The 27,212-nt window shown below is 41.0% G+C and overlaps 1 protein-coding gene across 4 annotated transcripts in view; it reads left to right on the top strand.

The window, feature by feature from the left end:
- Window positions 1-27,212, top strand: part of SORCS1 (sortilin related VPS10 domain containing receptor 1) — a 468,685-nt gene that overhangs the window by 338,182 nt on the left and 103,291 nt on the right. For all 4 annotated transcript variants that reach the window (XM_064488397.1, XM_010987109.3, XM_010987108.3 and 1 more), the window contains exons 7-9: window positions 16,503-16,621; window positions 18,999-19,088; window positions 26,221-26,400. In XM_064488397.1, coding sequence (XP_064344467.1) covers window positions 16,503-16,621; window positions 18,999-19,088; window positions 26,221-26,400 — 389 coding nt within the window. The remainder of the gene's footprint in view (window positions 1-16,502; window positions 16,622-18,998; window positions 19,089-26,220; window positions 26,401-27,212) is intronic.

Below are 27,212 nucleotides of genomic sequence, written 5' to 3'. Positions count from 1 at the left end.
TTGGTCCTTAGTAACCTAGAATTATTTTAATAATTCTTGACAACTGTCATTCAATGAAGGAGTTTTTCTTCGCGGGTGGTAAAATTCCAAAACTCTCTATTTCTAAAGTAAACACTTGTTACTGTGCAGTCGCTGCCATTTTGTTTTGATCTTTTCTTTCAGTTTCCTTATTTTATCAGATATCATCCAGGCAATGCCTCACTGTCTCATTTGGAGATTCACAAGGCACTTGGGTAGGATGGGGAAAACAGATTGATCCCATGTGTCTCCATCATATGCAATGCAAGGGAAAAGTCTGTTGCTGGTTCTGTACAACTCTAGTTAGGTTGGCTGCATTTCTTGGGGACATTGTGGCTTTTGCATATATAGAGAGGAAAGTTGCAGGTCCAGAATCCACACCCATGTCTGAATGACTTGAAAATTCTCCTCACTAATTGTATGATCTTGAAAAAGTTACTTAAACTCTTTATGCCATTGTTTCTTCAATGTAAATTAAGTAAGTTAATAATAATGATCCCTGTAGTAGCTAATATTTACTGAGCACTTTCTCTATACCAAGAATTACGCTTAAGGCTTTCTCTACTTCATCACAATTAATCCTCACAATAACTTGCAGGTAGTTTTTCCTATTTTACAGATGAGGAAACCAAGGCATAGAAAGCTTAAGTAATGCATTTAAACAACAATGACATGAACTTCCTTCCCCTTCTTTGGTCCTGAGGATCTCCAGAAGGGAGATGCATCCCATGGGGGCACTACTAGGTGCAAGATGGGCTGCAGGTGAAAGGGATAAAGGAAAAGAGAAAAGGGGGAAAGTATAGAAGAAAAATGGATGAAGAGAGAAAAGCCAGACAAAAAGAAAGAGATCTCCAGTGTAGAGAAGAGGAAGAGAATGGACTCTTCAGTTACAGCTGAGCAGTGAGGCTGGTGGAGGTTGTTCAGCATTGAGCCAGAGAGTAATGATCTCATTGTTCAGACCTCTGTTTCAGAAATACCACTCACGATTCGAAAACTTCATCATCACCAACACTGTGCCTGTCTTCTCGTCCTCAGCTCTTCTGATGCAAAGGCAGGAAATACCCATCGTTTACCAGCTTCCAGCTAAAGAAGCTGGTCACACCTGCCATCCAAACTCTCCAGAAACCACAGCTACTCCATTACTAGCACTCCCTGGGAAATTTTTTGTGTTCTTTCCCCTTTGGGGGTAATGAATATATCCTCCAGCAGAATCAGTGGGGGACAGACCAGGGTCCAAGCTGACCATCTCCTTTCTCCTTTATAATCTCGGGACATAGAATAATCTCAACAGTTTAGAGCATCTTTCCCACTTCTTTAGTGGGCTCTCTCTGGTGGTGACCAGAGCTGATACTATTATCTTGGGTGCCAAGGTCCAGTTCTCATTACATAAGAGCTGGAACAGTCTTTTTCCTTAGGTGGAAGTTGCCATGTTGTCTGTTTAAAGCTTTGTTTTACTTCCCGTTGCTCTAATAATAGAGAACAAAGTTCTCACCTTACCTGACTCCTCATTGTACTCTGCGCTCCCCTCACTCCTCGCCTTCAGGCCTTTGGGTTTGCTTTCAATTCTCAGAGCGTGCAAGGTTCTGTGTCTCCCTACCAATTCTAATACCTGCTGCTTCCTCTGCTTAGAATACCTTTCTTTCTTCCCCCATCCCAACCAGTTCAGTGTAACTCATCCCTGGGGAATCATTCAGATCGCAGTTTAAGTATCCATTTTTTTCTTTTTAACTTTTAGTTTTTAAATAATTTTAGACTCACACAGATGTGGCAAAAAAAAAAAATGGTGCAGAGTTCCCTGTATCTCTCATCCAGCTTCCCCCAACAATAACATAAGTATAACTGTAGAACCCTTATCAAAACCAGGGAAAGCATCCATTTCTTAAGGAAGTCTTTCTTAAACTCGGAATTTAAACCAGTCGATTTTGTTTGCTTTCATCCAGCTCTTTTATTTTTTTTTATTGTGCTCATCTTAGCTTGAAATTGCATTCCATTTACATGATTATTTGATTACAACTTTTCCTCTGCACCAGCCTTTAATAAGTTCTATGAATGCAGGGATCAGGGATATCTTTGTTCAGTATTGCATGCCCAGCCCATGCCACAGTGTCTACATGTAGATGGAGCTTAATAGATATTTACTGAATGAATGAATGCATAGTTGACCAGTTGTCAGAGTTACCAGCTGGCTACTTAACCTCACTTCCTAGGTTGTCTGAAAATTTTAGAGCATTGCATCTCAAATTTTAACATGCATTCGACCCACCTAGGGATCTTGTTAAAATGTGGATTCTGATTCGGTAGGGGCCCAAGAGTCTGCATTCCTAACAAGCTCCCAGGTGAAGCCGATGCCACTGGTCTGTGGAACACGCTTACAATAATAAAGTCCCACACCGAAAAACTAATGAAAGAGCTTTAGGGTCTGTCTCCCATGACTACACCCTTTGTTTACGAAGCTCTGCATGGAATCGGTAGCATCGCAGATTGCTTTTATTTTCAAGCTGTGGGGCTACTGCTGCTTTCTGGCTTGTGGCATCTAACCCACATAACCCAAATCCTGAAAACAACAAGGCCATCGCTTTCCCTGATCCACACGTTTTCTCTCACCCAACATTATTCCCGTGCTCCCTGCAGGCATGAAGGCTGATAATGCCAGACTGTCATCTCAGGCTCAGCTTTCACAAGGCATGAAATATATCAGTTCTAATTTTATTTATTTTATTTCACTTTTTTGCAAAGGCAGCATCTTCAGAAACTATCCAAGAGTGAAAATTCAATAAAGGGATTTAATTTGAAAAGTTATCCCTGTCAAAACATAACAGAAAAAAAAAAGACCTACCAATTGAAATAAAGGATCTAAGCATAACGCCTGCCCTGAGTATCAAAAAAAAAAAAAAGATTTTCTTGGTGTCATATTTCCTCTGTAAGTCTGTCTCTCTCTCTCCAAAAGAGTCAGTAACCATAGCTTCAGGTCAAAGACACAGAAAGGAGGATGAAGGAAAGCAAGAACACAGAGAGGTCAGTGTATCAAGTTATTAGCAAATATACTGAGAGTGTATTTATCAAAATCAGACTCCAGGCTGGTCAGTTGCTCTAAGAATTCCAGTATCTCCATGGTATTCCTCTCCCCATTCTGTGATTGGGGTCCCTCTTGGATCTCCATTCCTTCATTACTGTTTAGCACAAAATTTAAATATATAGTACCTGTTGTTTATATTCTAGGTCATACGTCTAGTAGGCTATATGCCAAAATAATATATATATATATGTTTTTTAACTTTGAACAAGTAATTTTTTTTAAATTTTAATGGGTTTAGGCATTTCGTAGCCAACACATTGAGCATGTGACATAGGAAAAAAATCCCTTCTTGCTTATTTTTCTCATCCCCACGGGGTGAGTTGAGTTGCAAATGCTTAGCTGGGTGTGTTACTTGAAGTTTACTTTTAGTCTCGTTTCACATCTCCCTAGATTACAGTTTTATAATTAATTCGGTTTCAGTTGAAGTCTCCATATTTGAGGGCAGGTGAACTCTGGAAAGCTTTTGCTTTATAAGGGTCTGTGAGCGACACAGACGTTTCCTGTCAACTGAGCTCTGAAATCTGGGTGTTATAGTTTACAGCCGTGACAAGGGTGTTATTCTTTCCTGTATCATCTCTCTGCCTCGAGAAGCAAGCTGGAAAGAGCAACCTCACTTACAATCAATCACAGGAAGTATTATTGGAACATTTTGAACGTATTTATTGGGTCTGGCATTTGTTATTGGCCCCAGCATCCAGCCGAGGACAAACTGACAGGTCCTCATCCTAGAAACAAAGATTTTACTGTTTAAATACTGTGTGTGTGTGTGTGTGTGTGTGTGAGAATTGCACACACATTGTACACACCTAATACATTAAAACTGCTACCCAGTATACTGAAATAGTAAAAAGGAAATCTACATTCTATTGATCTACCTAATATAAGTACATGTGTGTGTGTGGTTGTAGTGTATGTAGTTAGAGAGAAAATGTCAACCAAACTGTTGACATTGTTGAAAAGCCTTGTGAAAACCTCTGTCCTATTTAATCTTGGTTCTAAGTACAAAATATAGCTCAGGGCCTGGCACATTTAGTGTGTGTTGACTGAATAAATAAATATCTGTGCATGTCACTGTATGGGCACATCTTCTTTTTCTAAGTTTTTATTTATGTATGTATGTATGTATGTATGTATGTATGTATGTATTTTGCATTCTTTTTTTGTTGAAGTATATATTCTGTATCTTGTAGTAGCCTATCATGAAAAAGAATATGAAAACGAATATATGTATGTGTATGACTGAAACACTCTGTACACCAGAAATTGACACGACATAATAAACTGACTATACTTCAATAAAAAATAATGCAAAAAAAAAAAAAAGTACATCTTCTTGAAGAAGGACCTTGAACCATAGGGTGTGCAGAGTCCCGTAGGGAGGATCATGAGAAACTCACCGACTCCCTAAAATTGTATGCCACGTAGTATGTATATGTGAGTTGGAGGAAAGAGACATAACTTTTATCAGAATTCTTAGCATGATAATTACATGCAGATGCACAGTTTTCTATTTATGCTCATCTGTTAGCATCATCTTGTGAGAGAAGTTACAGGACCAAGTTTGAGCTTTATTGCTTCTCCTTTTCACTTTGAAATGAAAGGCCTGGCCAGTGACCTGAATGTTTCTGTACTGGTGATGACCCGTGCTAGCAGGGACAGGGAACAGGGGACAATTACTGGCCTCTGTGTCTATTTGCATGGGTAACTAACCTTGTAACAAGTTGCCAAAGGACTGATCTCTTTCACTGGGGAAAAACAACCTTGACCCTTTAACTAGCTGTGAAAATGAGTGTCCCCAAACTCTTTCTGAAATGAGCCTCAAGCCAGCATTTTATAAGCCGAGATAAAAATTAAAGGAAACTCACAACTTTGTATAACGACCATCCCACTAATTCTGCTCGTGGGTGAGAACTAGACCTCTCATTTCTACTTCTGGTTTTCTACTCCTCCCATCAATTTCCATATTGAATGGCATGCATATCAGTGCTGGGATAAGGCCAGCACTGCTGAAATACTGGGAGAGGTGATGGAGACCTCAGTTCTCGTCAGTCCTCAGCATATCAGCCATGAGGTGGTGTGAGTTTATACTCTAAGCCGTAATGACTTTTATACCAACAGCAGTAGCAACGACCATCATAAAAGGGATAAGCAGTACTCCAGCCATCAAGTGGAAAGTGGAATCCACTTCCTGACCTTCCTTCCCATTCCCAAGACTTGTGTTTTTTAAAAATATTTCTTCTATATTATTTAAGAAATTGTTTGGGCTTCTACAGATAAGCATGTATGTATGTAGACAGACATCCACACTCAGATGTTCATGTTGTAAACTTGTTATGCCAGGTTCAGCGTGGGGTGAATATGATAGCGAGTTAAAAATCTTCCCATATCAGCACATATAAATTTACCTACTTCATGGCTGATCACTATGTAAGAACCCCCATTATACAGTCAACTGTAATTCTGTTAATCACTATCTCATTAACGGACATGTAGATGTCTGGCTGTTTCAAACAGTGCGGATACCTTCACATATGCACGTATATCTTATTTGGTTAGTAAGCATTCAAACGTGTCTGAGCAGCAAGCACTGCTGAAAGCAAAGTTACCCATGGGAAATCCCTGGGTCTGAGAGTACATACCTTTGAAATTCCCGTAGATGTGGTCGCATTGCCCTCTGAAATAGTTGTATCATTGCAGACTTTCTGGATATGAGAATGCCTGTGTTTGCAAGCCCTCAATAGTCCAGGACGCTAGGGAAGATCTTTTTAAACATAACCCATCTGATGAGCAGAAACATGGCATATCCTTATTGTTTTCATTTGCATTTACTTAATTAGGAGTGGGGTTAAGAATTTTTATTTTTCTTGGCTATCTGTACTTCCTCCTTCAAAAGATCTCAAATCTCTTTAATGTTCTAGAGAAGAGCAATACTTCAGCATTTTTGTGCAAATCTAAAAAATATCAAAGTTGCCAGCCCTGCTCTAGCCAAAGTCCCACGACGGTACACCAGTTGGCATTATTAGACCCCATGTTTCATAACCTTCATCTGCCTTCTTTGTCCATCAGTTAGTGTATCAGTAGCTTCTAGGGTGGGGCCTGGGAGGAGGTTGGAAGTTTCCATTTCTGGTCACCTTCAGATTCTGATAGCTCCCCACCATTCCCCACCATGTTTACCAAGTGCGTTCTCACCTCTCTTACCCTGTCCCCAGATCAAGCATCCCAGCTTAGCCAGTCCAGCGACACCTGGCACTTTGTCTTTCTAACACTGTCTTTCCGACCCCATTTTTCATATTGCAAACGTCTCTTGACTTCAGTGACTATTGATTTCAACTTGGCCTCTCTGATTTAGCAGCCTAAAGACAGCCCTGAAAACCGGCCAGAAAAGCATGAAATGAGATAACACAGGCCTCCCCACACAGCAGTGAAAAACCTGACAGGGACCGTTCAGTAACGGGCTCAGCTGGGCAGCTTTCAGACTGGGCCCTTTGTATCCATTATGTGCCACTTCCCTGCATCCCGCGAGCCGCCCACTTGTGAGGAGCTCTGTGCCCTTACCTCCCACCCCGAGGATGAGAGCGCAGAAGTGCGCGAGAGAGATTTGCCATTCCCAGGTCTTAACTCTGGGACAAAGGACTGGGTATCTCCTGGGTCCTCAGGCTACCCCAGGACTCAGTAGCACCAGCCCATATAGCACGTGTGTGCGGCAGTTTCTAGCGCTTTGAAAAATTCCTCATACTTCTGACTCCTGCTTTAAAACAAAAACAAAAGGTAGCATCATAAAGATCTCGGTGCTTACTCATTCTTCCCTTTACGCTGCCCTCAAGCAACAGGGATGTTCTCAAGCAACGAGGCTGCTAGTAATGTGCGTTAGGTTCCTATTATTTGTCGAGTGCTGCTGCACTGGATACTTTTTTAGCTGCGTTACTTACAAGAGCTCTTGCAAACAGGTCCTATTGTTATTTTCCTAACTTTATGAGGAAAACGAGGCTTACAGTGATTAAATATTTTTGCCATTACCTCAGGACTAGAATTTGAAGCCAGGTTGGGTTCAAACTGGACCTATTTATTGTTCATGCATTTGAAAAATATTGTTGGACATCTGTGGTATGCCTGGTGCTCTTCTAGGCATGAATGAAGGATAGTAGGGGACGTTGCAAAGGCCCTGCTCTCAAAGAGCTTACCTTCTAGATAGGGAGACAGATTATAAACAAACGCATATTGCAGGTGGTGGTAAGTTCTAGGAAGCAAAACAAAGCAGAGTCTAGACAGAGACTGATTGAGGAGAGGGAGTGATCAAAGAAGGAATCTCTGTTAAAGTGGCATTTGGTATTTCAGGCAAAGTCCTTATGGAAGTAAGGGCAAGAGCTGGGTCTGCCGGGTGGAACAGCGTTGCAGACAGATGGAACAGCATGTGTAAAGGAGTATGGGCATGCTTGGCCTGGCTGAAGTGTAGCAAGGGGTGAAGTGACTGGAATATAGAGAGGGCCAGCAATGTGTCATCTCTTTCTGTTTATCCTACTGTGAAAGGCAGAGGGTGTGCCTTATTGATCTTTATTGAACATTTTTCATGTTCCAAGTATGATATTCAGTATTGAGAGTGATAAAAATAGAAAGTTAGTAAGTAAAGAAATAATGGACTGAATATACCCATGTGTCTTGGAGGCTGTCCTTTGAAATGACCCTCTGTCCTGGACTTTTTTTTTTTTAATGAAGTATAGTTGATTTGCAATGTTGTGTTAGTTTCTTGTTTACAGAAAACATGAATTTATATACATATATATATACATGTATTTATATACATATATATATATATTCTTTTTCAGATTCTTTTCCTTAATAGGTTCTTACACGGTATTGAAGATAGTTCCCTAATTTATCCCTCCCCCCATTTACCTCTGGTAACCTTAAGTTTGTTTTTTATGTCTGTGAGTCTGTTTCTGTTTCTGTTTTGTAAAGAAGTTCATTTATATCATATAACATATGTCATATAACCCATATAACATACAGCATATATAGTAATTAATCATAGAACACATGAACACATATAAGTAGATATTGTACATCCCTCCCCCCAAAAAGCCCTGGAGAGGACATTCTGTGTACCTTCTCCCTCATGCACAAAGCTGCTTTCACTTCTTCCTTCCCTCCCTCCTTTCCACTTCCATTCCTATTTTCTTTCTTTGTTACTATTTGCCCTTTTCACTGTCTCTGTCCCTCTCCCTTTCCCACCCTGCCTCCTTTCTTTGTAAACTCAGTTTGGAAAGTTACCGGAACAAATGTGCTTCTCAGTTTTCCATGGCTGGGTGTGACCCTGTGGCTAACTTTGTGCCTTTTCTCAGCTTAAACTGGAGTGCTAGCCTGGCTTTTCCACAAAACAGCCAGCTGGCCTTCCCCAAGCCTGTCTCTCATTGTCTCTCATGCCCCTGTGCTCCAGCCCAGTGCTCCCTCAACTCTGTAAGATGCAAAGTGACATAAATGCAGAGTCACAGGAGAAGCCCAGGCACAGAGTGGACCATCCATGGAGAGAGATGAAGGTTAGATGCCCCTCACCTGGACCTCTCTTAGGACACTCTCACCCCACTGCATCATCACTGGAGAGTGACTTTCTTTATTTCTCTTAAAGTACTCTGCCCTCGTGTTCTCTCTCATGCCCCCAATTCCTAGCCCTGTGCTTGGCAAAAATACATGATCCCAGAACTTTCCCTGTAGTGATCATGGCCTCCAGAATGTCCGAAGGCTAACAATACAAGGCACCTTTTTAGAAAGTTACACTGGACCAAGATCAAGAGATTTGCTAGAATAAAGCAACGCAGCCTTATTGTTGTGCAGGGTCTCCCTCTTGCTGGGTGAAGTTTCAGATCCAAGCTCTATCTCTCAGGTGCTGTGTGACTCTGAGATCATTTACCCAACTAGGCTTCAGACTTTTTCTCTATATAATGGGGGTTATTAGGATTTTAGAACCACAAAAGGATGCTAAAAATCAGGCTGTTGGCTTCAAGATCTGATAGGGCTTTACTGTCCTTGACCCACTGAAACCCGTTTCCTTCTCACTCCTGCCCAAAGCTCTGCGATGTTGCTAGCAAGTTTGTGTCTTCAGCATTTCTGGGTTCTGGACACCAAGGTGGCTTCCATGCCCTCCTCGAAGTCCTGGTTATTTTTCAGTTCTCTCCCGGCCACTGCTTCACACTGCCTGCCTGCCCAGAATATTTATTATCTATTAATTATACACTGAGAATATTTTTCATGGTGTTTTAAAAAACCCCATTTTAACACAAACCAAAAAGTGAATATAAAGAAAGACACAGTTTCAGATAGAAATGTCTGTAGGACCTCACAGCTGGGTTCCATGAGATACGGTGAGTGGGGCTGGTGGGGGGGGGGGCGGCACTGGGGGGCTGCGATCACAGCCCCAACTCCCACTGAGCACAGTCCAGCTGGACATAGTCCCTTTCAGGTTCTTTTTCATTATAGGTTATTACAAGCTATAGGATATAGTTCCCTTTGCTAGGCAAGAGGTCCTTATTGTTTATCTAATTTCTATATAGTAGTTTGTATCTCCTGATCCCAAACTCCTAATTTATCCCTTCCCGCCTTTCCCCTTTAGTAACCATAAGTTTGTTTTCTATGTCTGTGAGTCTGTTTCTGTTTTATAAATAAGTTCCATTTATGTCATTTTTTAGATTCCACATGTAAGAGATATCATGTGTTATTTGTCTATCTGTGACTTCACTTAGAATGACTGTCTCCAGGTCCATCCATGTTGCTGCAAATGGCATGATTTCATGCTTTTTATGGCTGAGTAGTAGTCCATTGTGTGTGTGTGTGTGTGTGTGTGTGTGTGTGTGTGTGTGTGTGTGTGTATGCCACAACTTCTTTATCCAGTCGTCTGTTGTTGGACACTTAGGTTGCTTCCATGTCTTGGCTATTGTAAATAGTGCTGCTATGAATATTGGGGGTGCACGTATCTTTTCTAATTAGAGTTTTCTCTGGATATACGCCCAGGAGTGGGATTGCTGGATCATATGATAACTCTATTTTTAGTCTTTTAAGGGATCAACAGACTGTTTTCCATAATGGCTGCCCTAAACTACATTCCCACCAACAGTGTAGGAGGGTTACCTTTTCTCCACAACCTCTCCAGCACTTACCATTTGTCAAGCCTGGCCTTTAAAAGGTAGCTTGCTTTCTCTGGAGCAGCACAGATTTGGGGGAGGGGGGAATTGCAGTATTCCAAGCAGCAGCTGTTGCAGAAAGTGAGGGTGCTTCAAAAGAGCAGCATAGTGTCCTAATTACCTGTGGCAAGGAAAACATCTGTGTGGGAAAAGTAATGAAATTAATTCTGAAGTCTCGCAGTTGCATACATTAATTGATGTTAATTAATGCCAAATTACAAGATGCTTCCTATGGAATCACATCATACACTCACCGGAATTGAATATGGAAAGAGTTCATCATACTTAATGCTATTACAGCAAGCCCCAAGGGGAATAAGAGTGATTGGTCCCTCATTATGAAGTGCAGCCAGTTTCTTTCTGTTTCCATTAGAAGAGGAAAGAGAACACACCAGAGTACTTTACCAGGGGCAGGAGGCTTGGAATTGATCATTTCCCCTTCAGCTTGTAAATTTCACTTTGAACCACTCCGAGCAAGACATGGATTCAAGACCTTTTCCTGGGGCTTTTCTTGTGTCGCTCAGTTGTGCATTTTGTAATTCTCAGCCCAAGAACAGTTCATTGCACAGCTCTCTGCCTCAGTATGTGGTGTGGGGAATGGAGGAAGGTAGAACTAGCAGGGGAATTAGAGATGGTTCTCTAATTCTCATAAGTAGCATCCCACAAGCCCACCGTGACCCCCAGCCCCTTCCCTTGGCTGAGAGGTGCTGACCAGAGATTTGCACACCGGTTATCTGCCTCTCTCACTTCACTGCCTCTGTCCTAGTGTTGACATTTTGTATATATCTCTTATTCATTTTTCCATGCAAACATACATATGTAGCTATCTATATATATACCACTTGCACAAAATAGGGTCCATATGCACATATTTTGGTAACCTACTTTTAAAAAACTTTTATTTTGGAATAATTTTAGATAAGCAGACAAGTTACCAAGATAATGCAGCTTTACCCAGCTTCCCCTAAAGTTAACATCTTACACAACCATGCTCTATTTTTCAAAACTTAGAAATTAATACTGATACAACATTATTAATTGGTAAGCTATTTTTATGATATAAAATATATTAAGCATTTCTCTAAATCCTCATGTATTCTCTAGCAGCAAGATTTTAATAGCAAAGTATGCATGTTCCATAGTCTTTTTAGTTATTCCTCTGTTGTTGACCGTTTTCTTTTCTCTTACTTTTTAAATTATAAACAACTCTGTTGAGTATCAAAGTAGCTAAAGTTGTGCATAGATCATTAATTATTTCTTCAAGTAGAATTCTCAGAAATGAACCTGAGGTCAAGAGACATTTTAAAAAATATTGATCCATATTGCCAATTTATGCCACACACACAAAAATAAATGTACAGGTCTTTTTTTTTTTTTTTCTAGATGTGTCCATTGATACTTACAAGCTAAAGCATACTTAATAAAAATTGGTCCCAAACTTGCTGGGGTTTCTCATGCAACATAACGGAAATAAACCAGATTTGGAATCAGGCCAACCCAGTTTGAAACCCTATATGCCATTTCTATAATCTCTTTGAATTTTATTCTCTTTATCTGCAAAATCAGTTGATAAATTATACTTTCATGGTATTGTGGAGATTAAATTTCTTAGTAAGTAAATGTGAACATGCTTTAGAGTACCTGGCACATAGATGTTCAACAAATATTAGTTTCCCTGCTCTTTTAATTTCTCCCCAAATCCCTCATATTCATAATTTCTGTATAATTGAGTTATAAGTATGAAAAGTTTATTTTAACATTTTCCATCTTATGCTTGTTCAGGGATCTTTTAAGAAGAAGTTGAGGTCTTAGGAAGGAAACTGTTAGACACCAGTACAAATAAAACAAGCACTGTGTATTCATCCAGAAATCCTTATTAGGTGGCAGCCTTAGAAATTCTAATTGGAAGTTATTTGTAATTTGAAGCCCGAGACTTCCTAATCAGGAACTTTTGATTCATTTGTTTTCATTCATTATCTCACATAACAAGCATGGAGAAAGGGCAGCTCCAGGTTCAGTACAATTAGTAACTCAATGATGTCTTCAGGGAACTGGTCCATTCCATCTCTTTGCCATACTCATTACGTAAGCTTAACTGTAAGACTCCTTCATAGACAAGAAGGCTAGAGCAGTCCCAAACATCACATTGAGACATAGTGCTGTCCATAGCTGAAGAGGGTCTTCTGCTGTGCCTCCCTGCAGTCCCTTGAAAGATCTCTTTCACTTCTTATTTACTAGAACTGGGTTTAAATGTCCTCTCCTAGATTGTCATTCTAAGTGAAGTAAGCCAGAAAGAGAAAGGAAGAAAAATACCATATGATATCACTTACATTTGGAATCTAAAAAAAAAAAAAAAGACAAATGAACTTACAAAACAGAAACAGACTCACAGACATAGAAAACAAACTAATGGTTACCAGGGGGGGAAAGGAGTGGGAAGAGATAAATTGGGAGTTCGAGATTTTCAGATACTAACTACTATACATAAAATAGATAAATAATAAGTTTATACTGTATAGCACAGGGAACCATATTCAGTATCTTGTAGTAACCTATAATGAAAAAGAATATGAACACAACTATATGTGTATATATATACACACATATATATATGACTGAACTATTGTGCTGTACACCAGAAATTGACACAACATTGTAAATTGCCTACACTTCAATAAAGAAAAAAAAGTCCTCTCCTAAAGCAAACAATGGCTAAAGGAGGAGAAAGACTTTGAGTGTAGACCAAGAGGATTCTTCCCTATGTATCAGAACTTCTGAGTCACATGGAAGACAGATGAGCCAACAGATCCAGTATTGGCTTTTGAGGCAAAGAGACAGTAAGGAATGCATATTGGACAGGTCACCAACAGTACCTGATAGAGAAATGTACTCAAATTCAGTTTTTTTAAGGACCTACAATGTGTCCTAAAGTGATATAATCATTGTGAAATGCAGAAAAAAAGAGAAAACAGGAACATTATAGTTGATAGTAACAACTTTGAGTTTCAAAACATTTAGATTATACATCATTTCAGTTAATTCTTAGAGCCAAACTACAAGATAGTTGGCATTGACATCCTCATTTAATGGATGGAGGTAGCAAGACTCAGGAAGATGAAGTGATTTCCCTTGAACTATGCAGCTAGTAAGTGCCCACACCAGAACGCAAGCCCAGGTCTCAGAGTTGCCAATCTCCATTTCTATGACCCCAGGTTACCTTTTGAAAAACCAAAGTCAACTACAAGCTGTAAAAGGTTCTGGTGGAGTGTGAAATTGTGAGATAAACATTTTGTGTGTTATAGGGAGGACCGTTCTGGAAGGGATGAGTCCCAGAAGTTCTCTTCAAGGAGAAACATTATGACTTACGCCCTAAAATGGAACTGAAAGAATGTCTTAAAAAAGGAGACAGGGAAGGGAGAGGAGAAAACTCTTCTTTAGTTTCTCTTTGGAGTTAGTTTCACCAGGTCTAGATGGGTTAAAGTCCTTGAGAGCTATCCCCATCCCCACACATGGCAGCAAAACAAAGGGACAAAGGAAGATTGCAGATAAGCTCCCCTCCCTCCCTCTCCTTAGAGCTTATCAGCAACTTCATCAGCCATTGGTCAGTTGGAGCAAATGTGCATGCCGCCCCCTAGTGGCACTGCATGTAGAATACAGGCTTACCCAAGTTCTAAGTGAAGTAAGCCAGAAAGAGAAAAATACCATATGATATCACTCATATGTGGAATCTAAAAAAAAAAAAAAGAAAAAAGAGGACACTGGTGAACTCATCTACGAACGAAACAGACTCACAGACATAGTAGACAATCTTATGGTTGCCCGGGAAAAGGGAGTGGGAAAGGATAAATTTGGGAGTTTGAAATTTGCAAAGGTCAACCACTATATATAAAAATAGATAAAAAACAAATTTCTTCTGTACAGCACAGGGAACTATATTCAATATCTTGTAATAACCTTTAATGAAAAAGAATATGAAAGTGAATATGTATATATATATGCATGACCAAGCTATTATTCTGTACACCAGAAATTGCCACATTGTTACTGACTGTACTTCAATTAAAAAAGAAAAGGAAAAAATAGTGCTAGAAATTTCCTTAAGGGAAGTTGTTAGAGAATTCTTATATCCAAGTCAACATACAATTCCCTTACTCCCATTTCCTGTGATAATCATGTCCTGAGTTTTTCATTTGGAAGAGTGAATTTCTTCATACATCTCTGATATCCTAAAGTCAAAGTCACCTGTTCACTAAGCATCAAAAAAGGTAGAATAAATTCCTTTTTCATTCACTTTTTCCAGTAAAATGACATGTTCTAAGTAATATTTATTTGTTGCATACTATGTGCCAGGAATGGTGTTAGAATCTGGAGGTATAGCAGGGAACAGCAACAAAAAAAGAGGTCTCCATCTGCATAGAGGTTATATACTGATGGAGGGAGGGGCAGAATAAATCATGAACAAGGTGATTTTAGAGTGTGATAAATCCCATGAAGGGAATTAATGGGATGGAGTGTTATTGAAAGTAATCGTGGAAGACCCTCAGAAGTACCAGTAAGCTGAAATGTAGACCTGCTTTGAGAACAACCTGCGGAAAACCATTTTAGGCAGAGGGAATACAAGTGAAAAGCCTCTGACATGGTAGGACATTTGGCCAAATTTTTGAACATAAAGTAGGTCAGGTTGCTGCAGGAAAAACGGATGTGGGGCATGAGGAGGGCTGTGTCTCTGGCTTCAGTTGAGCCCCTGGGACGTGCCCTGCCAAGTGTGGGTCCTTGGCTTCGCGCAGGAAAGAATTCAAGAGTGAGCCACAGTTGAGTAAAGGTAGATTTATTTAGAGATACATCAAAAGGCAGGAGAAAGGCCACGAGGTATGGGGGTTGGGCGCTCAGATTAGAGTAAAAGTAGGTACACACTCCATAGACAAGAGTACAGGCTGTCTCTCCAAAGAGGGAAAAGAGAGAGGGGCAGTGGCTGAGAGGCACCATGTTGCCAGTTTTTATGGGCTCAGTGGCTTCATATAGTAACAAGTGGAAGGACCAGAGTAACTAGTCTGGGGAAGGGGCTGGGATTCCCAGGAAGTTGGCCATTTCCCACTCTTTGGCTTTTTGTGGCTAGCCTTGGGACTGCCATGGGCCTGTGGGCATGTTATCCACCATGTTAATATATTACAATGGGCGTATAATGAAGCCCAAAGTCTACTGGAAGTTAAATCTCCCACCATCTTGAGCCTCAAGGCCTACTAGAGGTTGAATCTTTCACCATTTTGATGTTAATTGCTGTAGCATTCCTTGAATGGCTGTGCCCTGCCCCCTTCCTGTCTCAAGATTAGAAGTATCACAAGGAGAGAAGAGATTAGCTTGAGGAGAGGTTGAAGCGGTGGTGGTGGAAGGTTTATGCAAAGAGCCAAAGGCAGTTTTAAGTAAGGAAGTGACATCTGATTAGTAGAGAGAGCAGAATAGTTATGGTTGAAAAACAGAGATAGCCTCCTGATTACAAAATGATTCCAGCAATAGGGATCAAATCTCTGTAAGAATTATTATTACTGCTATGTTTATCATCTGCTGTAAAGTCTTCAGGTGAGATGCAGAGTCTCAATTTACTCATCTATAAAGTGAGAGCAAATTTTTTGAGTCAGGAATCTCTTCTCAGCTGTTTTACTTACAGTCACTGGTCGAAGAAAAATCTTTATCTTGACAATGAAACGTCATTATTTATAACACGAGCACTTCTAGCATGAGGTGATTGATGACTGCATGTATGTGTGTGTTTCCCGACTTATCAGAGGTCAGAGTGTGGAGGTGAAGCCTATTAATGAGAAAAAAAAAACACTATGAAAGCACAAGTATTTTTTAATATTTTTAAAATTGAAGTATAGTCAGTTTACAACGTGGTGTTAATTTCTGGTTAAAAGCACAAGTAGTATTGCCAACTTCTGAAAATATTTTCCTTTGGGTTTGGAAGGAAGTATTTTGATTAACGGAAATTTAGTATTGTAGGGTGACAAGGGCTGGTAGAGTCACTGGGATATTGTGATGGTGGTGTTGATAACAAGTGAGTAAAATAATAACGGTAATTTTAATAATAATAATAACAACAGTAATTTAGTTAATAGAAAATGTGAGGTTTGTTTAAAGAATTGGAGATAGCAAGAGAATAGAAAATGCCCACTCTGGCTTTAGTACAGTGTGTGTATATCACCCCACCCCCATTTTTTTCTGTTTTTTTTTTTTTTCAGATTCACAATACCTGACTTGCCGAATGCACAACTGCACAGAGGCCAACAGACATAAACCCTTCCCGGGCTACATTGACCCAGACTCTTTGATTGTCCAGGATGATTACGTATTTGTTCAGGTAGGAAAGATCCACCTCCACTGATTGTCTCAAAGATATTTCCCTTCCTGGCTCCTGTCCCTAATGCAGCCCCTTTTGCCTGCTTACAATCCTTTAAAAGCCAAAAAGAAAGAAAAAAAAAGCTTTATTTTTTAATAAAAGGAACATTACCAAGTGTCAGCTTTTCTACTAACATAATAGTAGTTAGTTCCCTGGGGCAGTGCTTGGAGGGCCACGTCTATGTGGGGTCCTTGAGGCATTGCTTCGAGCACTGGGGCTGTCTCCAGTCACTCTCTTCAGCTGCCTCCCAAAGAAGCTCCCTTGGGTCACCAGCAGGACCCAGCACATGTGTCAGTCTCTTCTTGTCAGAACTGTGAGCCACAGAGCCTCCTCCTAGGGCCCGCCTTAAAAATAGAGTCAGGCCGTAACAGGCAGCTGTGGGAGGCAGAGACCAGGTGGAGGTGGGGCGTAATCAGCCATTATTGTCAGACCCAGACTGTGATTAAGATCGAGAGAATTTAGATGAGCTGTATTCAGACAGTTTGTTCACCTGCAGAGAGAGTGGGGAACAATTTGAGAAGCTGAGGGCTCATGAGTGCTCAGAAGAGAGAGGGAGCAGGTATGCTTTGCTTCTTTTCAGCACCTAAGGAAAAAATTACACTTGTTTGGACAAAGCATTTAAAAATTCAGTTAATGTTTTCCATGTTAAAGGTGACAAAGGTACGATTGCTAAATAGTTCATATACATGTATATAATTTTACTATGATTGAGACACATTCCAGAAATACTATATTTATTTGGATAGGAAATAATGATTTACAATATTTAATCCCATGTATTGGGAAGCAGATGTTTAAAATACTTAATAGCCTAGGTGCTTTTAAAATATTTCACAATCACACACACAACCTTTTTTCTTCAGGAAAACGAATAATGAGTTATTCAGATGACTTCAGCATCAAATTATCAAGTGACATTAAAATGGGAAATTGTTACAGACGTTGGTTCTTTCTATAACTCATTTCTCCATCAGTGTTGCCTCCAGGGTCCCTTCCGGTTTCCCAGTAACAGTTTATAATCCACATATATGACTTACAAATGAGGATCAATTCTGCATTTAGAGTTTCCTACGTTTTCTGCCCTGGCCACTATGAACACGATCCTGTAACCCCATCACTTGGACTAAGAGGTGGTCTGGCCACGTAATAGTGAATAGGAGAACGTTCCAGTCACATCTGTATGTGTCTGATGAGCATTCACCCAGAGCATTTGTTGACATTCTGAGTATGCCAACTCCAGCTGACATTCAGACTCCAGATATTTATATGGGTTAAGAGTGGCAACACGAATTCATAGAAACAGAGAGTAGAATGGTGGTTTCTAAGGGTAGGGGGTAGGGAAATGGGGAGAGGTTGGTCAAAGGATGTACATTTCTAGCTATAAGATGATTAAGTTCTGGGGGTGTAATATACAGCATGGTGAATGTACTGTATGATATGCTTGAAAGCTGTTAAGAGATTAGATCTGAAATTTTATCACCACACATACACACACACACGCAGTCTTAAGTGAAAGGATAGAGGTGTTAACTAACCTTATACGTGGCAATCATTTCACAATATATACATCTCAAATTATCATATTGTACACTTTAAACCTGCATATGTTATGTATCAATAATATCTCAGTAAAGCTGGGGAAAGAAAGAATGGCTGCAAAGGAGACAGAGATAGGCAGTGCGTCCCTGAGTTGGAGAACACACCGCTCCTCCCACACCTCAGACCCCAGGGTTCACTGGGCGCTGTGTCCGGGACAGACCTGGGGGAGGGTGGCCACAGTTCTCTTCTGGGAAGCCCAGGTCTGGAACGATTTGGAGCCACGACCCTGGCTTGGCTTTTTGTCTAACATTGCTGTGTGTAGGAATGACATGCTCACAGCCATCAACGTGGCTGCACCAAACTGGAGTTCAGCACCCAAAGATGGGAGGCTCCAGTTCTGCCACTGTGACCCTGACCACTTCCTTCTGATTGGCTTGGGGAACCCGTGCGTGTGGCCACAGGCTTGGGGCTGGACAGCTGAGCTGTTGAGGGACATTGATCCAGTGGACCCTGAGGCTTGTATCATTTAAAAGAAAAATAACTAAAAATGTTTCCTGGCTTCTGAGCCACAGTACAGATTGAAGAATTGTATTTTTGTCCAGTGGATTCAGTTGGGACTTGAGCAACACACATACACTGTCTAAGTTGTTTTTGAGCTGAATGCCAATTCTTTGCACTTGCCCACCATAGTGCTCGACGCTGTTGTGTTGGCAGCTGCCCCCTTCCATTCAGCACTGCCCTTCGATGACCTGTAGCTGTTGTGGGAGCTCCTCTGACAACCTCTGTGTTTTCCCTCCAGCTGACATCAGGAGGACGGCCACATTACTACGTGTCCTACCGAAGGAACACGTTTGCCCAGATGAAGCTGCCCAAGTACGCTCTGCCCAAGGTATGGCCTGCACCAGTTTCTCCATTTACAGTATTAACTCTGACTCGCCTGTTCCTGCCTCCACTCTTTCCCAAGGACCCTCTCCATCTCTCATGGTCCTTTCTTTCTTTTCATCCCCATTTCTGTTTCTCAAGTTCACTTCTTTCCCTTTTTAATTGCCAGTCTCATTATCTTCCTTTCTCTTTCAGTGGTCCCTTCCCCCACCCCACCCCTTCACCTGGATTTCTTGCTACAGGAACATCTGGGTTTAAACTGATAACTGATTTGCTTTTGCTTTTCAATAGTAAAGATTTTCAAGCGGTATGTATTGATTTTCTAGCAAGACAGAAGCTGTGCTTTGGATACATGGTGTATCAGTGCAAAAGGAATGATGCATTCATACCCCATTTTGTTGTTACTAATTACAGAAAGGTGATGCAGCTATATAACGTCCGTCCTTTGCTTCTCCTCTCAGTGGAACTTATGAGACCAATTGTCCTTTGGGTTTGGAAACACAGCTAATTTTTTTAGATTTTCCCAAAGACTTACTCCTTTGAAAATAGTGGCCAGCAAAAGTTTTTAGACTCCCCACTGCTGGCATCCCAGGCTGTCTCATAAACACATGAACACTGAAGAACTGTGTTAATATGGAGCGCCACCTAGTGGAAGTGAAACTGACTTGGGAGCGCAAAGCTGTGGATTTGAGGTCTTGTTACCACTGTGATGTGTTTTAAGTGCTCAGAAATCCTTAACATAAATGGGGGTGTCTTTACTTTTTTAAACTTTTTCAATTGACATACAGTGATTTATAATATTGTATTAGCTTCAGGTGTACAGCACAGTAAGTCAATATTTTTATAGATTATACTCCACTTAAAGATATTACAAAATAATGACTATATTTCCCTGTGCTATACAGTATAACTTTGTTACTTATTTATTTTATACATATTAATTTGTGTCTCTTAATCCTATACCCCTGTTTCACCCCGGCCCCTTCCCTCTTCCTCACTGGTAACCACTAGTTTGTTCTCTGTATCTGTGAGTCTTTTTCTGTTTTGTTATATACATTTGCTTGTTTTATTTTTTAGATTCCACATATAAGTGATAACAAGAGTATTTGTCTTTCTCTGTCTGACTTATTTCACTAAGCATATTACTCCCTATGTCCATCCATGTTGTCACAAATGGCAAGATTTTATTCTTTTTAATGACTGAATAATATGCCATTGATATTCCATATCTTCTTTATCCATTCATCTGCTGATAGGCACTTAGGTTGCCTCTATACCTTGGCAGTTATAAATAATACTGCTATGAACTTTGGGTATCTTTTTGAATTAGTGTTTTTGTTTTCTTTGGATATATACCCAGCAGTGGAATTGCTGGATCACGTGGTAGTTCTATTTTTAGTTTTTTGAGGCACCTCCAGATTGTTTTCCATAGTGGCTGCATCAATTTGCAATCCCACCAACAGTGTACTAGGTTCTCGTTTCTCTACATCCTTACCAACATTTGTTGTTTGTAGACTTTTTGATATAGCCATTCTGACAGGAGAGATGTGCCTTGATCATAGGACAGGGGAGATGTGTGTGGCTGTAAGATGGGGACAAGGTAGGTTTAAATATAGTTACAGTTCAGCTTTGAAATCTTTGGTTGAACAGAGAATGTGAATAACTTTTTTGATTGAGTTTTCATTACTCTTTGCCTGTATTTTTATCAATGACTTTGTAGCATGCTGTCTTGGGCCAACACCAGTTACCTGCCCAGGAAATCCATGATAGATACAGCCTAAGGCACTGCAGGTCTCCTCTCCCAGGAGAGCCAGTGGTGTCCAATGGCTCTGGCTTCTCCAGGCGGAATTCTCCTTCCTGGCCATCACTCTGCCCCTGACCCTAGCAGCGTGAAAGGTGAGCTGTAGACCTCAGCCCATTAGAGACAGTAACGCACATTAAATTATGCTATTAATTCCAAGGAATGATATCTGTGTTAGTAGTTACTGTTTTCGGCTGCTGAGAGACTAACGACAGTGGTAATTGCCCAGAATGATATGCCTGTGCCTGTATCAGTTTAAATGCTCTTTGCTCTTGATTTGGCTTAAAATATTTTTGGAAAAGACAAACACAACATTGGTGTTGTGCCTTAGATGTGAATTGGGTAAAGTCAGTATATAAAAGGAAAACTGAGTGTTGTTAAAATGACCCTTGATAATCTTTCAGGCACGTCTGTGAGGGAGATGATCATGTTACCTGGGTAAGTCCAACAGAGCTGGGGTTTTTTTTTTTCCCCCTTGAGCACTGGAATAAATTTCTATTTCTTTGACCAACAAATTAAATAGTTGGCTTGCAAGATTTACACCTCTAAAAAAAAAGGAATTAATACTCAGTGCAGGAAGATGCTTCTGTTCAAGAGGCATGTGGGAATTGAAGCCAAGTTAGGAAACAGCAGATTCTAGTCACTCATCTCGTGCTTACTCTTGGGACTGTCCTTTTTGAATGGAATAAGTTTCAGCCAAACCAAATGCTGTTTGCTTCAGAACTGAGGCTTGAACTCAAGCTCCTGACTCCCAACCTGGTGTTCCTCCTATTACACTTTTCTACTATTGAAATAAATTAATAGATTCTGTTATTAAAAGGGAGCAGCGCCCCCCAGCCCCCACAAATGTTGATATACCCAGGGGTATCCAGAGAAACAGTCCCACTGACCTAAGCAGCCCTAGACATGGTAGCTGAAAACCAAAGAAGCCTCTTTGGCGCCTCGGCTGGAGTATTAGGAAACGCATACTTTGCATTGCTTGTTCATAGCCATCACACAGATCTCTGTTGACAGTTGCCCCCAGTGGCGTCTCGCCAATCTGGAAGGAAATGTTTTACTTTGAGCCTGAATCGGCTGTCTGTCCCCTCCCCCTCTTTCCCAGATGAGCATGTCCCATTACTCAGTCTCATCTGAAGTCTGCAGTGATTAATTTAGCTTGTCCCCGGAAAAATAGGAGCCACTATAGCAAATGAATATATTATTTGGTCCAAGCTGGTGTTTATTATTTAAGGCAATGAGATGTCTTATTACAGTCCCATTACGCCTTCAAAGCGAAGCCCCAGCTCGGGTGGAGTGATCCTGGCAAAGTGCGTATATTTCACGGCCTGTATCAAAGTGGGGCTGCTGCGTCTGGGAAGGAACAAAGCTTCATACCGACCAAAGGAATTGAGACAAACCAGCACTTTCATGCTCAAGTTTTCTTTAATCATCCCCTGCCATTGTATCAGGTCCTGAAAGATCGTGGTTACTCTGAGTGGTGTTTAAAAAAAATTTTTTTTACTTTAATGATAACGTAACGGTACAGATCACCGGAGAGGGCGCTGAAGGGGGGATTGTAACACCACTGTTACCATGAAGAGCATGAGACCCTCGAGACAGGGAGACCTAGTGACAGTGTTCTTCCCTTCACGTACTTGGAGCTTATTTTGAGCTACTCAAGTGAGATTAATGAGGCAATACATATGAAAGTGCTTTGAGCATTTTGGAGGACAGATGCTCTATAAAAGCAAGGTAATGTTATTATTAGTATGGATCTAGTTGTCCGGGTGGTAGAAGACTGATGTGAACTGGGGTGGGGGTGGTGGAAAGGCTGCTCGACTCCCAGCAAGAGACCTTGTTTCCAGACCTCAGTCTGTCACTCACTTGCTTTGAACCTTGGGCTGGTTTATCAGGTTCTTTCTCTTTATTAATTTATTTACCATTTTTCAAATTATAGAGCTTTGATTCCCAACACTTCCTCAGATGTGTTAATAAAATGTGCTTAGAGGTGCTTCATGAAGACTTGGTTCTATGATCAGTAAGTTTAAAAAAGAAATGAACTGCATTCTACGTAGAGAAGCTTGCTGGTATGTTGAAGCCTCGAGGATGTCCTGTGAGCAGCAAAGCTGTGTAATTCAGCATTAATCAAAACATTTTATAAAAGGGCCCATTAAAAAAAATCTGTTAAAATCCAACAATGGATGTCCTGCAGGACAAACATTGGGAAACACTCTGGAAGATCTCAAAGTTCACTTCTTGGCCTAAAGTTTTGTGTCTCAGTAAAGACTTTCAATATAAAGTGCCATTTGGGGAGAAATAGCATATTTTCCTGATAGAGAAGTAGGTAGGCAAGAAGTAAAAGAAGAGAAGGCATTGCAGTAGTCAAACATTTCAACTAAAATATTTAAGATCAATATCATTTTTAAACAGTCTGGTCAATGTAATTAGACTATGTGGAGAAAGAGATCTGCCCTTGGCCCTTGTCTACAGATGACCATTTTAACCTGTTTTTATTATGTGACTAGTTCTCTAAGTGACTTAAACACTTGATACATCTGTGTTTTCTGTTTCACACCAACCAGGGAAAGGTTTGAGTGAGCTGGGATAGTACAGATGACTTACTCTAGCCCCTAGGATCATTTAATGAGTTGTCTGTCGTGACCCCGATCTCCAAGGTTCACCAGGGCACTAATTTATTCCCAAGATACTGAGGTGGTAATTAATTATACAAGGACCAGGCTAGTGTTGAAATATTGTAACTGGAATTCAGAGATGATGCTACATCCTGCTGACAAGGAAGGAAACATGAACTGGGAGGAGCTGTTTGAGGGTTCTAATGCTAGGGTGAGGATTTTGATCTTTGCCCTATAGGAAATGGGGAGCCACGGAAGGCTTGGGCCTCAGTGGGTGAACAGCTCTTGGGCTGACTCCCACAGCTAATTCCCTCCATTAGGAAGAAAAAAATAAATTGAATAAACCACTTTTTTTTTTTAAGTATATTGGTTAGTACCCTAATATTTACAGTGAACAGAAAGGCCAAACCAACCTTGCTTAATCAACAAAGGGGATTTAGGTGTTTACGTAACTGAAAATAGCTCACAAGTATAGAGCAGATGCTAAGTTCCAGGCACTATTTTAAGTGCTTAACACTTACGAGCTGATTTAATCCTCACAAGTCCATGAAGGGCACACTCTTATCTCTGTTTTGCAGGTCGAGATTCTAAGGCATAAAGTTCTGTTCACTCAGCTAAGGTATAGAGCCAGGATTTGAACTCAAGTAGTTTTGCTTTCAAAGACCGTTCTTTTAACCATGTTGTTTACTGTCCTACTAAGCAAGTTTACAGATAGGCAGGCTTCTTAGATGTCCACATTCAAAGACTCAAAGAATGTCATGGAATTCAGACCATCTCTCTCTACCTTTTAAGCCTGTATTTTCAGGATTGCCTTACCCTCTGCCTCCAAGAGATGTCTCCATCAGATCTAGACTTTATTTTTATTCTGACTGCTTACAAACTAATCCAAATAAGACATGATTCTAATAATTCTAATAATTCTAGAATCACATCTTATTGATTTTGCTTGGGTTATATACCCATCACAGATCCAATCACTATCATCGGGAAATTGAATTTTCTGAATGCTGGGCCTATGAAATCACTTCTGGTGCTGAGGGTGGGAGAAAGTAACAAAGACTGAGTACAGGGAGGAAACTTGTCTGAGAGGGATAAGGATGTTTTCAAAGAACTTGAAGCCACAATTGCCAGGAGAAATGGAAACAGGCACTGGGAGGATATAAGCTATGGCCGACTTTTCTACCAGACCTTGGTTTGCATTATCGACCACGATGAATTCATGGGCTGGAGTCATTTTTTACCTCACCACTCTGGATTATTTTCTGCAAAAACCTTATCAAACTCTAGAGTATGGCAGATAAGTTCTGAGAAGGGGTCAGGAATATGAAGCCCTTTGGATAACCACTTCTTCCTTCTGGGATCATATGAGTTCACTATGATCGAAGCTTAACAGGACTAAGGGACTCGTCCCTATGTTTGTAAAGCAGAGTCACAGCTGAGTTGCTGTTTGATTGATGACAGAACATGAGCATATATTATGAGAAATTTAGGTGAGAAGTTAGGTAGAATTTTCCAGCCCCGGAACTATTGCCAGGGAAGACTGATAGATCTCCTGAAGCTTTTCAGGAATGGAGGGTGATCTATCTGGAAAGATTTGGGCACTAAACTATGAAACACCAGCAATCTTTCCAGGCTGTCCTACCTTTATGCTTTTGAGTAATTCTGTTTTTGTTTTGTTTTGACTTTTGGTTTTTGAAAGTGATGCTCGTGTGTACCACCTTGGCAGGAGGGGAAGGAGGCTACCAAGAGCAGTGAGCTGGCATTCCTGAAAGGAGATGGCAGGCCTTGGTCTGAGACAGCAAACTCTGGTGTGTGTCCGCTTCTCCCTGAGCACTCACTTCTCCAAGTTTTGAGTAGGGAGCAGAAAGGATTTAGAATCTCCACCTCAGGGATGCCTGCTCACTGCCTCCATATTACCTCTGCCTTCTTACTATTTTCTAGGACAACCAGAGTCTGAATACATCATGAATTATGCAGACTGTTTTTCCCTTCTTTTATTTAAGGTTACCTGCTGAACTTTTCAGAGTGGAGGTTTCAATAATCTAAGTCCTTGAACACCCATTAACCTGAGAATGAGTGCTCTGGGGTTCTCACATGAACATTTTTCCTCTGGAGCTTCTGCGGTTTGCTGAGCATTAGGGCAGTGCTTTGCAAACTTTAATGTAAATATTAATCATCCATGGACTTTATTAAAATACAGATTTCTATTTAGTAGGTGAGGCTTGAAGTTCTGTGTGTCTAACAGATTTATAGGTGATGCCAGTTGCTAGTCTATGGACCACTCTGAGAGATGCCGGGCTTGTCTGTTTTCTCTCTGCTCCTCCAGTATTTCCTCATATTTGCCCCTTATATGCCTTCTGAGCATGTACTGTGTTGGTGCTTGGCAAATATATCAGAATTGCTTGATTCTCCAAAGTCATACGTATTTGGGAAATCATTCTTCAAATTATTTAATGAGGCAGTTAAATGATAACTGAGCTGCCAAGCATCTCTGTCCTATTTTCTCATGACCTTACTACCTCACCTCATAAGTGACAAAGGGAATAGTGATTAACGCTTAACTGATTATTATTTCACAAATAGGCAAAAGGAAAATCTCTTGTCCTCCCTCACAGCGCCTCGGTGCCTATTCTGGGATCCCTCATCCGACTCCACGCTCTTTGGACGCATGCCAGGCAAAATTACGAAACTCTTCTTCCTTGTCCCTTCCCTGGGTCTCTCCTCAGGACATGCACGTCATCAGCACAGATGAGAACCAAGTGTTTGCGGCGGTTCAGGAATGGAACCAGAACGACACATACAACCTCTACATCTCAGACACCCGTGGTGTCTACTTCACCTTGGCCTTGGAGAATGTCCAGAGCAGCCGAGGCCCCGAGGGCAACATCATGATCGACCTCTATGAGGTATGTCACGAGGCACGTGCGGTCTCGAGCCGCCAGAGGGCCGGGACTGGCCGTGGAGGGCCCAACGTTGGCTGTTTCCTCAGCCATTTTAATTGCTGGCTCCATATGTGGCCTTGTTCCATTTGGGAACAGGAGGGAGTTGCAGAGCATTTTTATTGGTTAATTTGCAGTTCACAAAACAGCTCAGGGAGGGATACTCTGCTGACCAAGTCCACAGGCCATGAAGCCCCGGAGACCTTGAAGTGTCTGGGGAGGCAGTCAGATAATTAAAGAGTCTGAACAAGTGTGGTCCTAGTATGAAATTCGAAAATAGTCTTAAAGGGCTAATAGAGTGTCGAGGCAGTGGGCAGCGCTCCCTCAGGTCTCTCTAAGGAAAGAACCAAGGGGATGTCTTCGCTTTGCTTCAGAAGACGCTCGCTTGGACTTAAAGACCTTTCTGACTACGTAACCTCCGCTGGCTAATTGCCATCTTCTCAGAGGCCTAGTGCGCAAGGTTAGATTACTAGGTCTTTCTTTTCCTGAAAGAGGGGTGCAGAAACACAAAGCAGAGTTTACCAGGTTTCCCTAAGGAAACTCTGACCCTGTGTTTCTCAGAATGACCAAGGTTCAAAATAAAATCAGACACTGGATCAGTTAGCTTTCATGGCAGACACCAACACTTCCATGGCCATTTAAAGCACAGCCCCATGAAAAGAAAGCTGCTATTTGGTGATGGATGTTAGCCATTTGTCAGGCTGGTGCTGTAAAGGGTTTATAATGGGTTGTAATGAGCCGTTAAAAAACATATTCAGAATTTGGGAAGTGCAATCATA

The sequence above is a fragment of the Camelus dromedarius genome, chromosome 8, assembly GCF_036321535.1.
Source record: "Camelus dromedarius isolate mCamDro1 chromosome 8, mCamDro1.pat, whole genome shotgun sequence".
Taxonomy (NCBI): domain Eukaryota; kingdom Metazoa; phylum Chordata; class Mammalia; order Artiodactyla; family Camelidae; genus Camelus; species Camelus dromedarius.
The sequence above is the reverse complement of the archived record's forward strand: the minus strand, read 5'-3'. Positions and strand labels throughout refer to the sequence as shown.